Consider the following 1,332-nt stretch of genomic DNA (forward strand, 5'->3'; position numbering starts at 1 on the left):
CGTTAACTTACATCAAAGATAATAAATGCTCAATAATGGGGGGGGGGGGGTGAACTCCCATTAACATACGTTTTGTTCCAAACTATCATCCCACAAAATTTGGTTGAGATTGGTCGAGCGACCTAGGCGTAGTTAGATAAGGGACAAACAGACAAACACACAAATTTTTGTGTTTTATAGATATAGATACATTAGGTATTGTTATCGTTGTTGAGACGGGTATTTCTAGGCGAATCTGTAGTTTCACTGTTCGCGTCCCGTTTTTAAAAAAAAAAATCCCGCTTTGCACTTATAGTTGTGGGTGCGCTATAAGAATGGTGGTCAAATTTCACTATTCGGTCACATAGTAGTAGCCCAAGAGTTAGTGGTGTGTGCTGTTGCTTAGGTAACGCAGGAAAGAAACTGATACAATTTTCTTTATGTTTATAATTAAAGGAAGGTTTTTTTGTGAACTGCTCCTGCCTTGTGTTTGTTGATGGCAACGTTTCGGGTGCCATGCTAAAGAAAGACTATAGCCGGGAACGTTCTCACCAGTAAATACAATATAGGAGCAGTTCACAAAAATGTTTTTTCTCAAGTATCGACCATACTGCCTAAAGCTAACTTTAAAAAAGCACGTGAAATAATTGTTTTATGGCAAAGGGAATCTGTTCTAACACAGAAAAGTAATTATTTTATGGTACATGAAAGTACTTTAACCAAAGAGTGAAAACATTTTCATTTTTCATTTGATTTTTGTCTTCCAGATGCATCTTCTTCCAAGGTATTTCCCTTACGCAATCTGCATGCAAAGAACTTTTTCCATCTTTCATGGACTCTAATTGTACAAAGCCCAACGCCAGGTGGCAACACATCAAAGTAGCTGCAGTAACGGTAAAATCGTGTTTCTTTAAGTGTAGCTGTAGCTTTATAATGAATAAGCGTATATGTTATTTTTACCTTTTCAAATAAACTATATAAATGTGCGTTTTTAATCTATGTAAGACGTATTGAGGTCGTAAACAGGTTACATTCTGTCACCTAGGGAACAAGAACTGTCACGTAACATTTTATAACTGGCATTAAATTTGCGCTGTTTATGTCTGTTAACTCTGAATAAAATCAAAAAGAAAAAGAAAAATTAAACTTATATTAAATCAATGAATAGCAAGGTTTTGCGTTTTTCTATAAAAAAAAACGACATTTGATCATTGAGAGCTGATTAAATATGTGGTATTCACGGGAAAAACTGTAAGCAACAGGTAAGTTAAAAATCGCAGTCGAAGGACGTTCGAAAAGACGAGTAAAGTGAACACGAACAGTATAGAAGAATTAACTGATAAAGTGTAGATA

At 35.3% G+C, this 1,332-nt stretch overlaps 1 protein-coding gene across 2 annotated transcripts in view; it reads left to right on the forward strand.

Moving 5' to 3' along the window:
- The window catches only part of LOC111086471 (glutamate receptor ionotropic, kainate 1-like), a 40,321-nt gene that overhangs the window by 16,009 nt on the left and 22,980 nt on the right, over nt 1-1,332 (forward strand). For both annotated transcript variants that reach the window (XM_022389446.1, XM_022389447.1), the window contains exon 2: nt 747-873. In XM_022389446.1, coding sequence (XP_022245154.1) covers nt 811-873 — 63 coding nt within the window. In that variant the 5' untranslated portion in view covers nt 747-810. The remainder of the gene's footprint in view (nt 1-746; nt 874-1,332) is intronic.

Source organism: Limulus polyphemus, unplaced genomic scaffold (genome assembly GCF_000517525.1).
Source record: "Limulus polyphemus unplaced genomic scaffold, Limulus_polyphemus-2.1.2 Scaffold1125, whole genome shotgun sequence".
Lineage (NCBI taxonomy): Eukaryota > Metazoa > Arthropoda > Merostomata > Xiphosura > Limulidae > Limulus > Limulus polyphemus.